At 43.8% G+C, this 17,956-nt stretch overlaps 1 protein-coding gene across 4 annotated transcripts in view; it reads right to left on the reverse strand.

Annotated features, from left to right (window-relative positions):
- Window positions 1-745: 745 nt before the first annotated feature.
- USP24 (ubiquitin specific peptidase 24) overlaps window positions 746-17,956 on the reverse strand; it is a 152,135-nt gene continuing 134,924 nt past the window's right edge. For 3 of the 4 annotated variants that reach the window (XM_079913343.1, XM_079913342.1, XM_079913341.1), the window contains exons 61-68: window positions 17,584-17,697; window positions 15,868-15,933; window positions 13,790-13,856; window positions 12,282-12,360; window positions 8,040-8,115; window positions 7,047-7,133; window positions 6,598-6,708; window positions 2,605-5,605 (exon numbers count right to left, since the gene is read on the reverse strand). In XM_079913343.1, the coding sequence (XP_079769469.1) occupies window positions 5,543-5,605; window positions 6,598-6,708; window positions 7,047-7,133; window positions 8,040-8,115; window positions 12,282-12,360; window positions 13,790-13,856; window positions 15,868-15,933; window positions 17,584-17,697 (663 nt within the window). In that variant the 3' untranslated portion in view covers window positions 2,605-5,542. Of the gene's footprint in view, window positions 834-2,604; window positions 5,606-6,597; window positions 6,709-7,046; window positions 7,134-8,039; window positions 8,116-12,281; window positions 12,361-13,789; window positions 13,857-15,867; window positions 15,934-17,583; window positions 17,698-17,956 lie in introns of those variants that run through there. The other variant, XR_013827130.1, reaches the window with a different exon arrangement.

Raw genomic sequence — 17,956 nt, forward strand, 5'->3', positions numbered from 1 at the left:
GATCACCCCTTCCCAGGCCTGAGCTGCATGGGAGGCTGAGTGAGTAGGGCTGCAGGTGCCGGGCAGTCCCTCCCTCGCTGTGGGGCTGGGTCCACATGCCACCATTAACGCTGGTCAGGCTGTGCCCAGCTTCCTGCCAGCTGCTCCCAAGATGCCAACACTGTGGGTAGAATTACTTTTATTGAGCAGTCAGTCTTCAGGCCTCCGTGCAGGAGGTAGTCATTCTCCTGTGGGTAGGCAGGGAGGCGCTTGAGGGCTGGAAGGGGCCAAATATTGGTCAGGGGAAGTGAAAGGTGGAGATGGCCCCTCATCTCCTGCCCGCTTTAGGGACGCCCTGTTGGGCTCCCGAATTAGTGGAGGATCAGTTTTCCATGCCTCTGGGGGTGCAGGGTGGCACTGACAAGGGGTGACGCTTCCCCACATGTGGCCAACGTTTTCAAAGTGTCCAAAGGGCTTCTCCACCCACCTTCTCACAAAAGTTTCAGAGTAGCCCTGGGGCAAAGGCAGGGCCTATATTCATACCCACTGGATAGATGAGGATGTTGAGGCCCGAAGCACGAGCCCAGGGTCAGATGCCAAGATGCCTTGGTTCAAGTCGTTGCTCTTTAGAGAGATCTCCATCAGTTCGGTGATCTCCACCGGCCCTCCCAGTCCTGCTGTTAAGACTCACCTCCCGAAGACAGCTTGTTGACAAAATTCCTAGCTCTTGTACCCACCAGCGGCATGACGGATGCAGCCAGATGTGTCCCAGGTGATCACGAGGCCGTGCCTTTGTTTCTCCCAGCTGCCCTCACCTGGCCTGGTCCCGGCTTTGCAGTCCACCTGGCATCAGCCTGCAGGGGGACATCACCCCAGGGATGACTCTTCAGTTCCCAGTGGAGGGCCACGTGCTCCATCCACCCTCTCACCCAGTCCTCGCACCTACCCTGCACAGTACACAGTCATCCCCACTTCAGAAGGAAACTGGGAACCAGGGGTGGGGGTTGGGTGCCCGCCATTCACACAGCCAAGAAGTGAGGTGGTACCAGGGTATAAACCCAGATATGTCCCTAAAGCCAAGGCTCTTTTTGCTGCACCAGGTTGGGCCCCCCATCTTTATAATAACAGAGGCTCATTAGGGAACACAGACCTGGGGTAGCCCTGTGAGCAAGGACAGAAAACTGGGCAAAAGGCACTGGCCGATTCATGGGGACCTGAGTGGAGAGGGCTTTGGAGGGATGCAGGGACGGAGGGGGAAGGGGAGAAGGGGGAGGTGCAACTCTCCCTCCTTGAGCTCCCCTACCCCCAGCCCCACCCAAGCAAACAAGCACGCATTTATCTTTCTGGTCTGTTTGTCAACAACTCTCTGCTGCCTTTTTACAGCAAGCAGCTTTTCTAGATCTCTGTTTTGCTTTTGTAACTTGAAGATATTTATTCTGGGTTTTGTAGCATTTTTATTATACAGTGACTTTTTAAAATAAAAACAACTTGTCATGACTCTTGCCTGAGTTTGACCGTCTAGGATGAGGCCTTGCTTACACCAGATGCCTGATAACCGTCTGTGGGGTGGTTGAGTAAATCAAGCCTTTGAGGAGCGTCTGTATTTTGAGTACAAGTACTTGAGTACTCATGCCCGTCCTGGGATAAAATCAGCGTCTTCCTCTCGCTTCCGAGTCCCCCCAGCAACCAAGGCTCCCCCTCCTTGGCAACTTCTGCCCCACAATGTTGTAGACGCGTGGGGCGCCCGTGTCCTTTCCATTCTCCTCTCCCAGCACCTGGCACAGGGCCTGGTGCAGACTCAATGTTTATGGTATACGTTAATTATACGAGTGGCTGAGGCTTCTATAGTGAGTATCATGTCCATGGTCATTTTTCATGATTTGAAATTAAGAACAGCCTCGGGACTTTGCACCTGGCCAAGTATAACCATCCCATGCAATGCGGCCCCCCCCCGGCCCCCAGCCCCACTCTGAGGCTGGCAAGCGTAGCTGTCTTAAGCAAGGCCTAGCTCTCAACAGCCCATGTTATAAGTGATCAGGGAATCGGCCTGCAAAAGCAAAAATCCTCTCAAACCCTATTTGCTGACAATTTAGTGTCATGGAACGCGTTCAAGAGCGGCCAGCTGCTAAGGGCCTGACTGCCAGCAGGCATTTGTGTAAGTGGGCCCACTGGCACCCCTCGCCCACCACCCGAGAGTCGGGGGTCAGTTTCTTAGCTGTCCACGCCCGGATGGCTCCAAGATCTGAGAAAAGGGAATGACTGTTCTTGCAGAGGTTGGCAGCCGGTCACCGGGAGTTGGGGAGGAATGGGTGTGGACCGCAGGAGAAAAGTCTGGAGCAGCAAACACCCCAGGAGAGGGGAACCATGTGGGCAAACGCAGGACCTTAGGGGTGAGGCTGAGACCTGCGGGGTCCAGCAAGAAATCCAGCTTGACCAGGGACGTGATTTATGCTGGGGACCACTGGGAGACCTGAAAGCTATGGGGGAGATGTCTACAGGCCACTGGTCTGAGTTTAGCACATCCTTATCCAGCTTTGCAAATGAATCCTGAAATGGTCAGGGTATCCAGAGGAGGAAACAGTAAAAGGCTTAGAAAAAGAGCCACCGCCCCTCATTATTAAAGAGTGGACCTTATTCACACCGTCAGTGCAAAGTACAAAAAGGAGGGCTTCCCTGGTGGCGCAGTGGTTGAGAGTCCGCCTGCCGATGCAGGGGACACGGGTTCGTGCCCCGGTCCGGGAAGATCCCACGTGCCGCGGAGTGGCTGGGCCCGTGAGTCATGGCCGCTGAGCCTGTGCGAGGCGCGCATACCGCAAAAAAAAAAAAAAGAATCAGCACCGTTTCCCACCAGGTCACTGGCCCTGGCACCCCTTCCCCCGACCATAGCCATTTTCCGATATTCACAGAAAAATGTCAGTGAACCCCCAACTTTGTTTTTGAAAAATTTATTTTATACCCTCAGAAGCTAAGAACTGCCACTCAGTGAACCAAATTTAGAATTAAGTTTCTTCCCTAGTTTATCTACTTCCTTTTGAAATTTTATAAACAAGATTTTGTACACAAGAGGTAGCAGAGGAAAATTCCAGTCTGCTCGTTCCAAGCTCAAAAGGTAACGGCACACGCCTCGATGTTAGCAGGGAGGGTGGAGCAAGACAGGGTGAGTCTGGTGACACGTGCTCTAGGCCCGCGTTTGTTCTGTCAGGGCCGTGTGTGGGCTCCAGGGGAAGTCACGGGCCAGGTGCCCTTCGGAAGGCTCATTTGCGTTCTCTCCCAGGACGCCTCTAAGGGGCTGATTCGGCCATCCTAAGAAGGGCCTCACGAAGGGAGCTTCTTGAGAAAACACAGCATTGAGTTTAGTTGTGCAATTCCTACTCGATTTGCAGACCATTTTGAAAGATTTATAAAAACATCTTCGTCCAAAAAATTGGCAGTAAAAATGACCCTTCTTCCAAAGTAAGCCTGTCGTAATTGTCACTTTGTTGTATGACATTAAAAAAAAGTCATCAGCAGGTTCGTAGACTGCAGCCATTGGAAATCAAGGTTACTGGCAACGTGAAAGTGATGTTCCTCGCAGCAACAACGTGAGCAAATCAACCAGGGCACCTAACATCAGCGGCAGGTGATGCTGGTCCTGAAGAACATGACCGTGAGGGAGCAGGTGCTGGGGGCTGTGGAAGGCATTGTTTCCATAGGAAAGAGGGGATAGAAGTAGCAATTTCACTCCTGAATCTGGGCTCCTGAGAGTGCAGCTGCCAGCGTGATATCATCACGCTTTACCACGGCTGGCATTTCAGCGTCACGCCCTGTGGGGTCGCTTTGTGAGGATGGGGATGGAGGGGACGGCTGGGGAGATAGTAGGACATCGGATATTCATGTGCTCAAAATCCATTTTGAAACATCACACTTGAGTTTGCAAGAACAGCAGAACCACATAAAATCTGCCGGCTGCCTCTGACCCTTCCTCTGGGGCGCAGCTCTGCTCTTAGGTGTCGGCCCTCCACCTCCTCAGTGTCTTTTGACAGAAGCCACCACCCGCCTGTCACGTAATCACAAACTGCAGCCTGGCTGCACCGTAACTTCAACCTTCGACCGTGAGATGACAGGGTCTGCAGTGCGCAGTGGGAGCAGCTGTCTGTCCTGTCACGGGTCCACTGAGCCTCTCTGACTCTGCAGATCTATGACTGGGGCCACTCGGCTCTTCCTGAGGCTCCCCTAGTCCTGTGCGTGCTGAGCACAGGACCAGGCAGGGCACACAACCAAAGGCAAACAGGGTTGAAAATGTGTGTAGTGACTCAAAACCCAAAACATACAAAATATATGCAATATGTTGGCATGCCCCCTCCCCTCCAGAAAAAGGGGGAGCTGGCATCTAACCTGAAATGAGTGCTTGGTACAAGACTTGGGAAACACAACTAAGTGGATGGCTGCTCAGTTGCTTACTAGTTATTTCTTGTCCCCATCTTTTTAGTGTCAATTAGTTATGCTGAGGAGAAACTAAGTCTCAAATTCCTTCTCTGGATTAAAAGGTCTAGAAACTCACAAAGCAGTGTCTTTCAACTCAAATATTTAAACTTCATATACAGCCAGTACCAAGGGTTTCAGTAATTATTTTTCAGCAAAAGCAAATGATTGCAGGTCACATGACTTAAGACTACAGTTTATTCAATATGTCTCCAAGCATTAAAAAGATGATTTTATGAAGTCAAACTCAATAAAATTATATCTTAAAGTGCTTTTTATTTTGCTCTTTTTAAAATTTGTTTTGGGAACAACTCGCAACTTCTTCAGTAACTGGTGTCAAAGAATGCACCCTGTACTTCTGGAGAACACAGCATTTTTTTTTTTATTGCTCTTTCAATCTCAATTATATCAGAAAAATACCTTAAAGAGCTTAATTTCCCAATTTTTGATTCTGGTAACATTTCATCAAGATCCAAGTTTATGCGCAGAGCTCTCATCCAGACCAGCCTGAAATTCTATACAAATAGGGAGACATATTAAATACAAAGGTCTGTGTAAACTGAATTCTTTAACTACTAATGTACAGTGAAAAGGAACTTTTATCACATATCTTTACATCATTTTAAATTGGATACGCCTATTCAATGTTACTGCAAGATTAAAAATTTGCCCGCACTCATCTAAAGGCAGCTTGCTTTTTTTTTTTTAAATATAAAAACCAAAGGAATTTCTTTTGTAGCATCATAGAGAAAGCAACAGCTTATCCTCACTCACTCTTGTTATGTTCATGTAACAAAACAGTCTACCACCGGCTTTATTTCCCAGAATCTCCCCAAAAGTGTCAATCCACATACGGACTGTGCCCCCGGGGGTCAGCGGATCCACAGGCTGGAGTTCTTCGCTGCCAAACAGCTCCCAGGCCTTCCCCGGGGGCTGAAGAGTGCTTTCCTTAAAACACGTGCTCCTCCCTTCACGGCGCAGGCTCTCCCGGTCCAGCCTCCAGGCTCTTCCAAAGGGTTCAAGGATGAGATTCTGATTTCAAAAAGGTCCTGAGCATCTAGTAACCGTGACGTGACTTCTCATCATGTGCTGGGCACATCCCCTAGGGATCGACATCGTCCAGGTCACTTCTTAACTCGCTGATCATCATGGGCGATTCAGAACCCTTTGGGAAAGGAAAAGAAGTTAAATACATAGAGTTAAGTTAGAGAAAAAAGTTTTTCTATGCCAATGGACTTGTGTTCTGCAGTTTAAACATGTCCTCATTTAACTACTTAATGTTTATCAAAGGGCAACAAAACATAACAAGTGTGACACCTTATATTTGATAATTCCTGATTATGCAAAACTTTCATTTCTGTGTTCTTATTTAGTCACAGAAACAACCTAGTGACCTGCCTGCAGTCACAATGTGGCCTTGGGCTAAATCAAATCACTATGCTGAGTCTCAGTTTCCTTCTGTGAAATCAGGTAACAGCGACCTCACAAGGTTGTTACGAGGATCCGAAAGATTTAGAAACAAACAAAACAGCACACAGAACATCAGCAAGATTCATTTAATGAGGCCTCTGTGCCATGCACTGTGATGGAGCTACAGGAATAGCTTTACAGAAGGTTACAGACCAGAGGGAGGACACGATACACGTCATTACATTTAAACCTGCTGCAGTATTTTGCACATAGTAGGTGTTCAATAAATATTGCATTCCTTTTTCTACTATAGCGATTAGTAGTAAAAATACTTAAAAAATAAGCTTAAAATTACGCTTTGACTCCCCTAACAGATTTCAATGGCATGAGACCCTTCTTTTCAAGGGTCTGTGTTTCCAGGAAGCCTGGTGAGAGCAGGAGGAGGAAGGGGTGATTCTTCATAACCCAGCAGAACAAGGTACCATCTGGAAGGACCACATCTGCAGCCTGGCTTTATCAGGACGCTCTCCAAGCTCAGCAGAACAGTCAGCAGAGACTGAGGCCAAAGCCTGGCTTAATTTCACGGTGCAGCACTGTTCTGCTTTCTAAGCACACAGTGCCTGAGTCCTGAGCAGAGATCACTAGAGGGTGGAGCTGGTGTCTCCTTTCTCTCTTGATTATGGAGATTCTCTATGGAGAACCTCAGAGCAGGCGCTGCCCTTTCACACAGGACATGCCCTACTGTACCTGCTGTAAGTGCCTCTCTCCGTTCTCATTCGCAGGACTGCTCTCCGACCCGTTACTGCTTCCCGACTGCTCCTTCTCATTCAGGAGAGCTGTGGCATATGCTAATGTGTCCTGCCCGAGATTGAAACACAAGAAAAAGTTAGGGGGTGTGCAGTGGCAGCAGCATCACTGAGGAAGACTACCCTTCACTTGACCTTTGGAGGTGGTGCTTTCACATCAACCTCTGTGGCAGTGGGGGCCAGACTGACCGACCCTCATTGCTTTTCTTCCAGGCAAATAACTCAAACTGTACACCAACTTGCTGTCTTTTCATAGAAAATCAATTGTTTCTTCCAGCCTTACTCATTTTTAACCTACGCCTCTTTTCTGAGGCTGCAGTTTCTGAGAAACATACTAAAAATCCTACCTAAGGGATTTCAAGCCACACAAAACCAAAAGACAACTCTCACCTGAGCTGAAATAGTTCGCTGAAAAGTTTTTCCAGTTGATGTTTCATTAGAGACATTACTCTGCGGTGTCCAGTAATGTTCTGACATCTGAGACAGAAAGTCAAAAATGCCATCAGAGGACTTACCGGGTGGTCCACTGGTTAAGAATCCGCCTTCCACTGCAGGGGACGCAGGTCTGATCCCTGGTTGGGGAACTAAGATTCCACATGCCGCAGGGCAACTAACCCGTGTGCCGCAACTAGAGAGGCTGCGTGCCGCAAACTACAAAGCCCACGCGCCACAACTAGAGAGAAGCCTGCATGCCGCAACCAAGACCCCACGTGCCGCAACTAAGACCCGACACAGCCAAAACCATAAATAAATAAAATAAATATAAAAAAAGAGTCAGCAGAGATGACAAATAAGCCCACGTGAGCCCACGATTTCTACCATTAGATATTACAGTACAAAAAGCATCTAGGGACTTCCCCGGTGGTCCAGCAGTTAAGACTTCATGCTCCCAATGCAGGGGGCCCAAGTTTGATCCCTGGTCAGGGAACTAGATCCCGCATGCCGCATCTAAGAGCCCGCATGCTGCAACTAAAGATCCCGCATGCGGCAACGAAGATCCCACGTGCTGCAACTAAGACCTGGTGCAGCCGAATAAATAAATAAAATAAAAATTAAAAGCATCTAAAATAGCATATAAATTGACCCAGACTTTCTGTCACATCAGGAGATTCTTTCTTAGAAGATTCCACTTCCATTCTCAAGAGCTCACTAAAATATCAATATTATCTCTTATATGATCATGCTTACCTTTTTACCCATAAAATTAAAACACATGTATTAAGATACAAATTAAATGCATAAAGATAGGTATCAACTGTACTAAAAAAAAGTCTGAACTCTGAAAATATTTTGAGGACAGTCTCCAAATTAGAGATTTTTCCTGATACGATATGCTGCTATTGATTCCTATGTTATAGCCAGAAAAGTTAAAAACTCAATTACCTTCTTCTGCAGCCACTGTACAGCCCAACTCCAGTGATGGGAGTTCTCCTTGAAGTATTCTTTAGCAGCAGGACACCTGGTGATTGGAGGAAATTTTTATTAGCCAAATGCTTTCTCTGCAAATATACCTAACATATAGTACTTTAAAATTTGGAAACATAAGTGCTACTTAAAGTTCAGTTGTCTTTACATTAAATGTGTACGTTTTTTTGGTTTGGATACATCCACATGTTTAAACTTCAAAAGGCAGTAAAAGATAAATACGTGGTGAAAAGTTTCTTATCTACCTCTAACTCACCCACCTCATTCTATTAAAATTCCAAGTTGGAAAATGAAAAATAAAATACCCACAACAAATTGTACACTTAATAAATAACCTATTTATTTATTTAAATTAAAGCATAGTTGATTTACAATGTTGTGTTAGTTTCCGGTGTACAGCAAAGTGATTTAGTTATAAATATACCTTTTCAGATTCTTTTCCATTGTACGTTATTACAAGACGTTGTATATAGTTCCCTGTGCTATACAGTAGGACCTTGTTGTTTACCTATTTTGTATATAGTAGTGTGTATCTGCTAATCCCAAACTCCTAATTTATCCCTCCCCCACCTCCTTTCTCCTTTGGTAACCATAAGTTTGTTTTCTATGTCTGAGTCTGTTTTTTCTGTAAATAAGTTCATTTGTATCATATTTTAGATTCCATATATAAGTGATATGATATTTGTCTTTCTCTGTCTGACTGACTGACTTAGTATGATAATCTCTAAGTCCATCCATGTTGCTGCAAATGGCATTATTTCAATCCTTTTTATGGTTGAGTAGTATTCCATGGTATATATATACACCACATCTTTATCCATTCCTCTGTCGATGGACATTTAGGTTGCTTCTATGTCTTGGCTATTGTAAACAGTGTTGCCATGAACACTGGGGTGCATGTATCTTTTCAAATTAGAGGTTTTCTCCAGATGTATGCCCAGGAGTGAGATTGCTGGATCATATGGTAACTCTGTTTTTAGTTTTTTTTTTTTTTCTCTGCGGTACGCGGGCCTCTCACTGCTGTGGCCTCTCCCGTTGCAGAGCACAGGCTCCGGACGCGCAGGCTCAATGGCCATGGCCCACGGGCCCAGCCACTCCGCGGCATGTGGGATCCTCCCGGACCAGGGCACGAACCCGCGTCCCCTGCATCGGCAGGCAGACTCTCAACCACTGCGCCACCAGGGAAGCCCTGTTTTTAGTTTTGTGAGGAATCTCCATACTGTTTTCCATAGTGGCTGTACCAATTTACATTCCCACCAACAGTGCAGGAGGGTTCCCTTTTCTCCACACCCTCTCCAGAATTTATTATTTGTAGACTTTTTAATGATGGCCATTCTGACCAGTGTGAGGTGATTACCTCATTGTAGTTTTGATTTGCATTTCTCTGATAATTAGTGATGTTGAGCATCTTTTCATATGCCTATTGGCCATTTGTATGTCTTCTTTGGAGAAATGCTTATTTAGATCTTCTGCCCAGTTTTTGATTGGGTTGTTTGTTTTTTTTGTTATTGAGTTGTTTGTATATTTTGGAAACTTAGCTACTGTCCGTTGCATCATTTGCAAGTATTTTTTCCCAGTCCATAGGTTGTCTTTTCGTTTTGTTTATGGTTTCTTTTGCTGTGCAAAAGCTTAGAAATTTTATTAGGTCCCATTTGTTTATTTTTACTTTTATTCCTATTGCCTTGGGAGACTGACCTAAGAAAACACTGCTACAATTTACGTCAGAGAATGTTTTGCCTATGTTCTCTTCTAGTAGTTTTAAGGTGTCCAATAAATGACCTCGTGATAAAATCAAACTAGTCTTTAACTTTTGTGATTTAAATAAGAATGATATTATGGGAAAAACTATTTTAAAATGTGATTTTGGAGCACCCCTGCTTTCCATTTTTATTTGCTCATTTAGAAAGCTGTCCTTATTTGAAGACACTACCGATGGGGATATTGCCACTAATGTATATAAAATGTGATATGTGCAGGGTATGGAAGCACATATAAAGACACTACTGATGTCTGGACTGTGTGTCTGCTGGCATCAGACATGCTATGTGGCCCCAACACTACTTGGAAATGCCACTTTTAGGCAAGGGCTTATGATGACATGTTGCCAATATGAAGCCTAATTAATGAACGCACAATTGTGGCAGAATGATTTCCATCTGTGTCTACAATGTTATGTCATCTGGAAAACACGTGTTCATGCATTATTTCAATGGGGCTCTCAGTTTAAATCTGTTGAGGATGCTCAAATGCAGCAGATTAATCCCAACAGATTTCTCATTCTCATTCTGGTACAAGTCCAAGGATGGCAATACCCATGCCTAAGAATCAGCAAAAATCTGGAGCAAAATAAATTAAACTATAAAAAGAGCTCGGTGCAGGACTCAGTGATGGCAGTGCAGTCTGCTCAATAACCTTGGGTTACACTCCTGTACATAAATCCTGAAAAGACAAAATCTCTAATTTGAAAAGATACATGAACCCCAATGTTCACTGCAGCACTGTTTACAACAGCCAAGACATGGAAACAACCCAAGTGCCCATCAACTGACGACTGGTTTAAGAAGATGTGATGTGTGTGTATACACACACACACACACACAATGGAATATTACTCAGCCATAAAAAGAATGAAATATTGCCATTTGCAACAACGTACATGGACCTAGAGAATATTATACTTCGTGAAGTTAGACAAAGACAAATATTATATGGTATCATTTATATGTGGAATCTAAAAAATAATACAAATGAATCTATATATAAAACAGAAACAGACTCACAGACATAGAAAACAAACTTATGGTTACCAGGGGAAAGGCATGGGTGGGGAGGATAAATTAGGAGTATGGGATTAACATACAAACTACTATATATACAACAGATGATAAGCAACAAGGATTAACTGTACAGCACAGGGAACTATATTCAATATCTTATAATAACCTATAATGGAAAATAATCTGAAACAAAATATATAACTGAATCACTTTGTTGTACACCTGAAACTAACACAATATTATAAATCAACTATACTTCAATTAAAAAAAAAATAACCTTGGGTTAGCATGCAGTCACTCTGATCTTTTGTTGGCCAACGTACTAAATCGGGAAGCTGAAGTTGCAAACCACTAAGGTTCCTTCTAACATTGAGAACCTTTGCTTTCCAAGGGTCTACTGACAGATGAATAGATAAGCAAAATATAGTATACATATATCTATACTATGGAGTATTATTCAGCCTTAAAAAGAAACGGAATTCTGATACATGCTACGATGTGGATACACCTTGAAGACATCATGATAAGTGAAATAAGCCAGTCATAAAAGGACAAATACTCTATGATTCCATTTATGTGAGGTACCTACGATAGTCAAATTCATGAAGATAAAAAGTAGAACGACGGTTGCCAGGGGCTGGAGGGAGGAGGAATGGAGAGTTACTGTTTAATGGGTACAGTTTCAGTTCTGGAAGATGAAAAGAGTTCTGGAGCCGGATGGTGGTGATGGCTGCACTAACAATGTGAGTGTGCGTAATGCCACTGAACTGTACACCTAAAAGTGGCTAAAATGGTGAATTTTATGTTATGTATACTTTAGCACAATTAAATAAAAAGAAAAAAGAACCTCTGCCTTGAAGTCAGTCAGCCTGTGATCAAGTCCTAGCTCTGACGGCAGGCATGTCACTTAAACCACCTTTGACATGGGACTAATACCAGTACTTAACCTCATAAAGTTGTTGAAAAGGTTAAATGAGAATACAGGCGAAGTATTTAGCACAGTGCCTGGGTTCGTAAGTGTAATTAGCTGTTATATGACTTTGTCTCTTGAGACACAATTTTGAAAGTGGGGACCTAGAAGCTGACACAGTTGGTAGTTAACTAAAGGTCTCCTGAGTGAAGGTTCATCAACTTTTTGTTGTTGAGGCCCCTAAATCTGCCTTGGACTCCTGCCCTTCCTGCATAAAGCCTGGTGGTTTAGCATTTTTTTTTTCTTTGGATTACATACGATCTGTTACCTTTAACACTCCCCCTCCACATCTCTTGGAGATCATTTGAATAGTTGTCTGTACCATCCAAGCAAGCATGCCCTGACTGGGTCGGATTTTCTAGGCACTAAAACAAGGCAGATTTTTTTCCTCTGGTCATATTTGACTTGTAACTAAAACACCATTTCCTCATTGCATTTTGAGTCAATACTTACTTCTGAGCAAGAGTTACAAGAAATTTGACACACTGGTAGCAGCGACTGCTGTCCACGTGATTACTGTGGTGCATCAGAGCTGAAGGAACAGAAGAGGAAATTTTAACAATAAAGCACTAAACTGAAAGTGGGTCCAAGTGATGACAGCTCTCTTGTTCTGAAAATTTACAACCAACTATTTTGATAAGCAGATAAGAAACTTAACAAAAACATGGTGGTGCTGACTCAACAGGAGTCCCTAAATTCTAATGGGCAGAAACACTAAGTAGTATTCAAGAAACACACAGGGTGGTGAAAGTTTGACTTTTACAAGAACTGAAAGGAACTAAAATTTATAATGGCTGACAATTCACCTAGAGACCTTCAAAGTTCTCCATCCACCACACTCCTGACAGAGAGTGGTTAGAATACTTTAACTGTGATAAATGGATATGTATGGTAATTGTTCAGTTCAACAAGTATTTTCTGCTCTTTGCTTTTAGCATTTAGAGATAAATTACAGCTGATCCTTAAACAACATGGGTTTGAACTGTGCAGGTCCACTTATATATGATTTTTTTCAAGAAATACATATAGTACTACACAATTTGTGGTTGGTTGAACACTCAGATGCAGAACTGTGGATACGAAGGGTGGACTCTGGAACTTGAGCGTCTGTGGGGTTTGGTATCCAAGGTGGGTCCTGGAACCAATGCCCTGCGGGTACCCAGGGATGACTGTAATGCCTGGTCCCTGCTCTTGAGCAGTGTGTCCTCTGTAAGTTCCAGAGAGCCCGGGGACTGCCCTGAGCAGAGTACACCATTCCAAAGGGGGTGGCCTAGAATGCTGTAGCTACAGAACCTTTTTAGCATAAATTTCCTTTCTGCAATAAAAAGAGATCCTAAAACTTCTCTTAATACATAGCAAAATCTAAAATGACTCAAGTTAACTGGAAACACAGGTGGATGGTGGGAGTTGGATAAGACTATTTTTAACTAATCTTTTCCTAAGAAATAGCTCATTAAAGCCACTTTAGCCTTCTGGAAAAGAAAACTCTGTCAAAAAACTTCTATGAATAGACAATAGAAATTTGGGTGCATTCATACCACAGGTAAAAAAAAAAAAGAATTACATTTCATGAGCTTGACAATATCCTGCGTCTAAGGTTTTAGTTTTTTCCTCCTCAATGGCTACGGAGTGGGATGAATGATTTCTTGCTTAAGTGGACAAACTTTAGCTTGTTGAAGAAAGTCACAGCACCCCCAAATCTTACCTGACCCAGTAAAAGGACCTCAAACTGTGTCTTACTAAAAGTAGGAGAGTGTCCAGGGCGATAAGATCCTCTGGCTCTAATTCTCCTGACTAGAATGAGGGAGCCTAACAGCCCTGACCAGACTTCTCGTGGCTTCCTCACTGATCCACGCCAGGCAGAGCGTGGGGGGCAGACCCCAGGGAGGAGAGACTGGCTGGAACGATGAGCTCTCTGCACGTTTACTGCAGACACTTCTTCATAAGGCAGCCATACTTGCCTAGTAATCCATTTTCTGTCTCAAACACAAATTTGACTCGCTCCACTTGTATGGGATCCTCAATGACCTGGGAGAAGCAGGAAACAAAGGCTGGTAAATGAAGGAAGGAACTTGTGTTACAGCCACTGGTGCCTTTAAAACAAAATAATTCAAGAGATTATATAGTTTCTAACATAAAACCAAATACAAACAAATATCAAGTCATTGCTGTATTTCTCAACAATATATTAAATTTTAAACGAAACATGAAAAACTATTACGTAAGTAATATTTGAAGATACACTTATTTTCTAATACATGTTCTTACCAATAACATCTAGAGTTCTCTGTGAGCTATATGGACGCATATTTCATGATCCCAAGGATAAGAGGTTTATGGTTTACAAAAAATGTGTCAAAGTTTTGATGTAACACATGCTCTGCAAGTTGACGTGGAGGTTTACGCCACGCCAAACGGGCTGGATCTACATCTTACTCTCACTGTACTTCTAATGCCCGGGCACTGAACCGTGCATGGTGCGGTAAACTAAACGGGTCTGCTGTTGAGCAGACGAACAATACGCAGTCCCACCCCAAGGAGCAACAATCTTCCAAAAGCACTAGGACCAGAAGGCGGTAAGGACCAGAAAGACAGACTTCTTAGAAATGGCACCCACGAGGTACTGCCATATTCAAAAGTGTTTATTAAATGCCTCCCCTGTGCCAAGGCCTAAGGGACCTAAAGGGAACCCAGGCCCCCCCCCCCCCCGCCCCTCTTTAAAAAGCCCCTGGGCTAGTCTCTCAATGGCTCACGGTCAGTCACCAAATTCTACTGATTCTCTTTCTAAACACCTACTGTTCTGGCCTTTGCTCCCTCTACTCCTGTCTCTCCTTAGTACAAGCCTTGTTATTTCACATTCAGATTACTGCCACAGACTCCTATGTGGTCTTCCAATTCCAACCTTGCTTCCTTCTTTAGTTCATCCTTCAAGACAACTGCCGGAGGAATCTTTCTAAGAAATAAATCAGGTCACATTGCTTTCCTGCTTCAAACCCTCCCATCACCGACGGCAGAAGTTGCTAACTTAAATGTCTACAGAGCCCAAGATGATAAGACACGAGCCACGCGGCAGACAAGAGGAGTGGTGAGGACACTGGGGAACGGGAGACCACAAGCCTCATCGAGGGGGTGTGCCGCTGCTGTTCTAGGTGATGGGGCGTGGAGGAAACGGAGCCAGTGTGGCCAGACTACCTGATTCCTCAAGACAGGCTGGGATCCAGAAAGTAAAAAACAAGACAATTTGCGCCAACTTAAATAGACATGTAGGTGGAACTTGGCCACCAGAGTGCCACCACTGACCTACAGGGAAAAGTCTACACGCACTGGTACCTGAAGCCTTTCCTGGTCTGGTTTGGGCTTCTTCCCCAAGCCATACGAGTTCCCACTCCTTCTAGCTCTACCTCTACAATTCACTGAGCAAACCAGGGGTTTGGTGGAGAGCATGGGATCCAGGGCCAGTCGCTTGGCTCAGATCCTGGCTCTGTCACTTCCTGAACAATGGCCTTGGGCAGCTCACTCCACCTCTCTAAGTTCAGCTTCTAATAAAACTATATTTCACTGATTACAACTGAATTTTAGCCCCTGCTTTTCATATTTCTGAAATTGGGATGTACCCTACGGTGGATTACGTTTCAGTTTTTTGGCTCATGAAGATATCTTCAGTGGTACACAGTCAGTGGTGTCTCAGATTCGAGTGAACTGTAGCGCCAGCCGTTCACCTCTGCCGGTCACAGGGTCACACAAGATCACATCTGAGCTGATCACAGTTTCCTGTCCATGGTGAGGCCTTTGCTCTCTGTACTGTGATCGCCTGTGTACTTGTCTGGCTCCCTCACTAAACTGCAAGTGCCTATGAGGCAGTTTATTATCGCTCACTTCTAAGTCAGTAATGCATGAAAAATGGCTGACGTGAAGAGGACGCAGTGAGTACAGACCAAAGGAAAGCAAAGGCAACACAAGGACACACAGTGTTTATTCATGAACACATGCTGACTAGTAAATACCTAAATGCAAGTGAATTAGAACATTTATGACTTACCAACATCTCATGAAGCAGTTGGAACGTATTCTTTAACTCATGGGGTGGAGCTGTTTCTAGTTGGTTCTGAAATATTTTTTAAAAGCATAAAGATTCCAGTAAGTCTTCAGTGGAAAGCACACTGGAGTGGCAACCAACAGTGCTGGATTCCAGCCCTGGTTCCACCACCTCCTGGCTGATATTGGGCAAGTCGTTCCCTTCTCTGCAGCTCAGTTCCCCAAATGCTAAATCTGGGAACTGAAACAAACAACCTCTATGGTCCTCCCACCTGTAACCCTCCTTGATCTTTTACTATGAAATTAGGAAGGAGACAGGAAAAAAAGCAGAAAGGAAGGGAGATAATTTTCAGTCACTAAACAAGCCTAAGTGTATACTTGTATTTCATTTATACACATCCTATTTTGTTGAACATGCTGGAGTAGCTATGAGAATGCAGATGAGAGCATTCTGAGATCAGCATGCTATGAGTGAAATATATAACAAAATTCAGCGTAGGAAGTGGAAAAATCTACCAAGATACACTAAGTGAAGAAAGCAAGGTTCAGAAAACTCACACTCCTGTGCATTTTAGTAACCTTATACATATGTGTAGTAGGAAAGGATACTGCATTACAACACCGCACTTGCAAGGTGCCAGGTACGGTACTAAGTAAGTGAATGAGGCCTGGAAAGACATACATAACGTGACAATACTGATCCGTGGGGCAGGGTGGAGAGGGGATGAGCCTGGCTGGTGGTGCTCAAGGTGGACTTTGGCCTTGTTTGCACGTTTTAGTTTTTCACCAAGAGAATGCAGTTATATGTCATCCATGTAATTAAAAATTAAAGATTAAAAACAAATAAAAATGCTAGGTGTAGGCTTAAAGGTTTTTCTCATAATCCCCAGCAAGGTAGTAAACAATATGGTTAAGAGCACAGCCCTGGAACCACCCTGCTGATGTTCAAACTCCCACTCTGCTACTTACTGGTTGTGTGACCCTGTGCCTCAGTTTCTTCAATTGCAGAATGGTGATAAAAACATATCTACCTCAAAGGACTTACGGATTTGAGAATTAAGTGAGTTAAACAGGTAATATTCTTGGAACAGTGCTTGGCATCCAGTAAGTGCGACATAAATAATTACTACACACTGATCAGAGCTTCATAAATGAACTGCATACATTACTATTTCAGAAGGGGACAAAAATCAATCTACTTTCGATATCTTAGATGCTGCCTGGGGAAATAATCTAAACCTGTAAAACCATTTTACACAATAATGGTCACCACAGCATTATCATTACCTGTAAAATATTATTCTTAATAGTTAAGAATTGAAGCCAATGCAAATGTGCATCACTAGGCAGGGAGTGGCTAAGTAAACTACGTGCATGAGAGAATGAAATCCACTCAGATAACTTTTAATGATATGGAAAACACTTATAAATGTCAAGTGAAAAAAGGACACAAAATCATAAAGACAATAAAATCCCAATTATGTTAAAGTACATGCATAGAAAATAAAAGGGAAATGTACGAGAATATTATAAATGGTCAGATTTTGAGTTTTTTATTCTTCATTAAAAAAAAAAAACCAGTAAGTATATACTATTTTTATGATTAGGAAAAACAATTAAGATTATTAAAAGAAACATAGTGCCTGGGAGCCAAAGGAATGCTTTCCTAGTGTCTCACCCACAGGCTCTCAGGCTATCACCGGGTTTCCTGAGGTCCTACCTTAATGAAATGCAGCATGGTGAAGGAGAAATGCTCGTTACAGAAACAGCAGTACACCACCATCTCAATGAGCGCCAGCAGGGAGCCTGTCAGCTCTCGCAGAGCAAACATCACCTAGCGAGAGGGCAGAGAGGAGTGAGCCTTTCTTCTGTCACAGGTTACTGCTGATACGCTGCTTCTGACTTTCACTGAAATCTGCTCAGATTTATGATCATCAACATTGCCTCAAAACAGTCGGAGTCTGTCTGAGAGTTAACACAATTTGTGCAAATGTGCACCTTTCTCTCGGGAGTCACCTTCATCAGATTTTTAGAGGTAAATCTCCTCCTCCCCCATTAAAATAACCACCGATAGATCCAAAAAATACACAATA

This window comes from Stenella coeruleoalba, assembly GCF_951394435.1.
Source record: "Stenella coeruleoalba genome assembly, chromosome: 1".
In the NCBI taxonomy this organism is placed as follows: Eukaryota; Metazoa; Chordata; class Mammalia; order Artiodactyla; family Delphinidae; genus Stenella; species Stenella coeruleoalba.